Genomic DNA, 4,119 nt, shown 5'->3' with positions numbered 1-4,119 from the left:
TTCGCCCGGCTACGGCCGGGTTAGTAACGAAAGGGTTAAGGGCATTTATTTTCATGAAGCTGGACATGAACATCCAACAAACTAACATCTAAACTGGATCCACAGTCAAAATGCCAAAAAAAGCAGTGAAAGAGTAAAGTTATTTGGTTCTTTAATTCTTACAAAAGGCATGAATATATGTTTTATCATCCACTGGTACCGGTGCTATATAAAAAGCACCCAGTACACTCTGTAAAGTGGTTGGCATTAAGAAGAGCATCCAGTCGTAGAAACCATACCAGAACAGATAATGGAGCCTGGTGTGGCCCTGGCCATACCAGTTCCTGTCAAATCGTCCAACCCATGCTAGCATGGAAATTAGACATTAAATGATGTTCATACATTCCTTAAAACATAAATTAAAAACTAAAACTTTCATTCTAACTTACCCATTCTGCCAAAGGTCCATCCACCAGGATGAAAATACAAAATTCCAGGTAATAATTTTGTCTTGTCTTTCTCACTCACTCCAGCTGGATAGTAAATTCTAACTTTCACTCCACTGAAGTTTTCATCAACCACCTGTCAATTTATGAAGCAATACAAAAGATATTTAAAAAAAACCTTCAAAACAATGAGACATTGTTTGGGTCCCTAAAAATGATATTTCTTTTCTGTTTACATCTAAAAGTACGAGGTGGTATCAAAAAGTCCTGGGACTAGTTATATTTAATAAAAAATAATCTATTTATACATCATCTCCTTCAGAATAGTCACCTTGCACAGCGATACTCCAGTCTCAGCATTCCTGTCACTTTTGGAATCTGGCCTGGAAGTCATTTTCTGTAAGCGAGTTGAGGACTTTCTGCAGTTCGCTCTTGATCTCGACAACAGTGTTAAAACAGTGACCCTTGAGCTGCATTTTCATCTTGGAGTATAGATGGAAGTGATACAATGTTTTAGGCGAAATTGTCTCTCCTACTTTACTGAACTGGTTAAAATATTATTAGTTACTGAATTAATTAATGTTATTTTTCTGTCACTGAACAAAACACATTAACATATTTTACTAGAGAGTTTGAATTATTGTGCAGAAAAGTCACTGATTTATAATGGCCATAAATGGTTCAGGCACATGTCTTCATCACATACAGTACATTTATTACATATTGTACCACTGGGAGGATTTGAGCACAGCACTGCAAGTTCATGAAACAATAAATTACATTGCTATTTACAATACCATACTGTACCTTCTCACTAAACATACTTTTACAGCTAGTTGGAGCTGGTTGAGTGTGTTAGAAAGATCAAAGATTGCTAATGTCAATGTGTCAGCCTAAATTGCATAATCAATGAGCTTCATTGTTGCACAGAGACATTTATTAGGAACTACATTATTAAATCACCTGCTCGGAATCCTAAATATTAGGAGAGCATAACTGATAATAACGATGGAGAGGTCATATTTAGAATGTTGATCATTGAAATTTTTGATGGAATATCAGCTATCTCAAATCATATCACATATCTGCTCAAGCAGAGTTGATTAGGACTCAACAACTAAAACAATTATTCCTTAATGACTGCTGCAACAATTTATATTTTTCTCTCATTTTCTTATGTCATCCTAAACTAAAGCTAAATGAATTTCTATCCTAAATCTGCCTGCCTACCAATAGCTGCAGTAACATTATTCCCTGCAATTAATTTAATTACATTAACATGAATATCTGACATATATTTGTATATGAGTTACATGTTATTTGATTCTAGTCATTATCACTTTAGAGTTGATTTTTTTAAATGTCATTCTAAAGACTATTGCAAGTTTCTTCAAGAAGATCTAACTTCTGAATAAAATTGCTATAACTTCTATGCAGTTACCAGTATAGTTAGAGGACATGCAAAATCTAGAAGCTGGTATTTTCCACTGGATGTGCAATGTCAGACTCTATTCCTTAAAGTGTAGGCGAGAAAGATATGCCATAAACATACATCTGGAAAATCCTGGCGGTCTTGACCCAAACTTTGGCATTAAGACTTACACAAATACTAGAACAGGGCACCACTGCATAGTGCCAAGGACTCCAAATTTGCCATCAAGATATAGGACAAGATACTGCAACAGTCTGGGCTTCAGGGGACTACAGCTCTTCAATATCCTCCAGAAGGACTTGAGAGATCTGCATTGGGTGGATTTAGGTGCCATTAAAATGAAACTGGACCTATTACTGTCAAGTGTCTCCGATGAACCAACTTCACAGCAGGAGGTGCAGATGTGGGCAGTGGCATCAAACTCACTCATGCATCACATGTCAATTTCTAAAAAGAATTAGTGAAAACTATGTAGCAACACCAAATTGTAGTGTCCCTACATGGCCACAGCTCATGAGCTGAAACTAGATCAAATCAAATCAACTCAAATCATATATATACAAATATATATATAGGGAGAATTCACAAAAAAACAACAGACGAAGACAGGTGGTGTAGAAAACAAATAGATGTATAAGTATAACGCTCAGGAATTGAAAAAGTCTTTAACGTTTTGAGCCTACACTCTTCCACAGAAAGAAACAAGGAGAGAAAAAAAAAAAATATATATATATATATGTGTGTGTGTGTGTGTCTGGCACATGTATGTAAGATCACATTCCAGAGCCTTGCATATCACCATCTCAGCAAAATGGTGATATGATGTTTACATTTCTTTTCACATTACAAGAAGTCATTCCGTGCTTTCAAAAAGGGAATTGAATAGAAAAAAAAAATCTTGTCTTGTGAGGGTCATTATTATGGGAACAATAATCAACACACACTGGTTTAATATCACTTCCTTATTGTTAGTCATCACTTAAATATCTAATTAACTATTTGATTATTTGTTTAATATGTTGGAAAAACAGGTATGGGTTGGTTACAGGGAGGGTATTAACCCTTTTGTTACCATATTTCTGTTGAGATGCTCTGTGTTTCTTTCAAGTACTTATTAGTAAAATAACTTAGTTATAATTAAGTGAGTGTCAGGAACATAAATTGTGACTAAGGTTTGGTAGAAGATTTTAATTCAGAACTTTTGAAAATAAGATATATGTACTCCTGAGCTAGAGACGGTTTCAGGCAGGTTGGTACCAAAAGTGTTAAGGCCATAAAATGCTTTGTCGAACAAGTTCCTGTCCAACCAATTACTTGCATGGAAAAATAGACGTTAAATGAATGGACAGGTAAAATTTTGAAATTCAAAAGAAACATTCATTTATAGGTTCTTACTGATATCTTGTCGTTACTTTGTATATTTCTGATATACGCATTGGAAAATTGTCTTGTGCAGTTCAAATATGATGTATATCCAGTCATCTCAAATCCAGAACACTGTGGTAAGAGAAAAAGAATATAAGTCATTTGAAAATGGTGAAAAATGAGGATGGCAGGAATAAGCTATTAAAATATCTAACAGGGGTACAAGGTCACACATTTTTGGAGAAATATGTACTTGAGTTGGCAGAAATGTTAGCATGCTGGGTGAAATGCTTAGCGGTATTTCGTCTGTCTTTACAATCTGAGTTCAAATTCTGCTGAGGTTGCCTTTGCCTTTCATCCTTTCAAGGTCGATAAATTAAGTGCCAGTTGTGCACTGGGGTCGATCTATTTTGGGCCTTGTTACCTAGAGTAGAAAAGAATATGCACTTGATTACATCAACCATAGTACTTGGTTGGTACTTATTATATTAATACAGAAACAAAAAAATAAATAAATGAATAAATAAAAGGCAAAGACAAGCATTGCAAGATTTGAATTCAGTGTGGAAAGAAGCTTGCTTCCCAACCACATGGTTTCAAGTTCAGCCCCACTGCTTGGCACCTTGAGAGTGCGTCTTCTACTATAGATTCTGGTCGACTAAAGCCTTGTGAGTGGATTTGGTACACAGAAACTGAAAGAAGCTGGTTGTTTGTGTGTGCATGTGCATATATATATATATGGCGGTTGGCGTTAGGAAGGGCATCCAGCTGTAGAAACTCTGCCAAATCAGACTGGAGCCTGGTGTTGCCATCCGGTTTCACCAGTCCTCAGTCAAATCGTCCAACCCATGCTAGCATGGAAAGCGGACGTTAAACGATGATGATGATGATGATGAT

At 36.0% G+C, this 4,119-nt stretch overlaps 1 protein-coding gene across 6 annotated transcripts in view; it reads right to left on the bottom strand.

Annotated features, from left to right (window-relative positions):
• LOC106868898 (arylacetamide deacetylase) overlaps nucleotides 1-4,119 on the bottom strand; it is a 49,368-nt gene that overhangs the window by 24,263 nt on the left and 20,986 nt on the right. For all 6 annotated transcript variants that reach the window (XM_014914619.2, XM_014914469.2, XM_014914700.2 and 3 more), the window contains exons 3-4: nucleotides 3,253-3,354; nucleotides 429-561 (exon numbers count right to left, since the gene is read on the bottom strand). In XM_014914619.2, the coding sequence (XP_014770105.1) occupies nucleotides 429-561; nucleotides 3,253-3,354 (235 nt within the window). The remainder of the gene's footprint in view (nucleotides 1-428; nucleotides 562-3,252; nucleotides 3,355-4,119) is intronic.

This window comes from Octopus bimaculoides, chromosome 10, assembly GCF_001194135.2.
Source record: "Octopus bimaculoides isolate UCB-OBI-ISO-001 chromosome 10, ASM119413v2, whole genome shotgun sequence".
Taxonomy (NCBI): Eukaryota; Metazoa; Mollusca; class Cephalopoda; order Octopoda; family Octopodidae; genus Octopus; species Octopus bimaculoides.
This window is presented reverse-complemented; position numbering and strand designations above follow the sequence as displayed.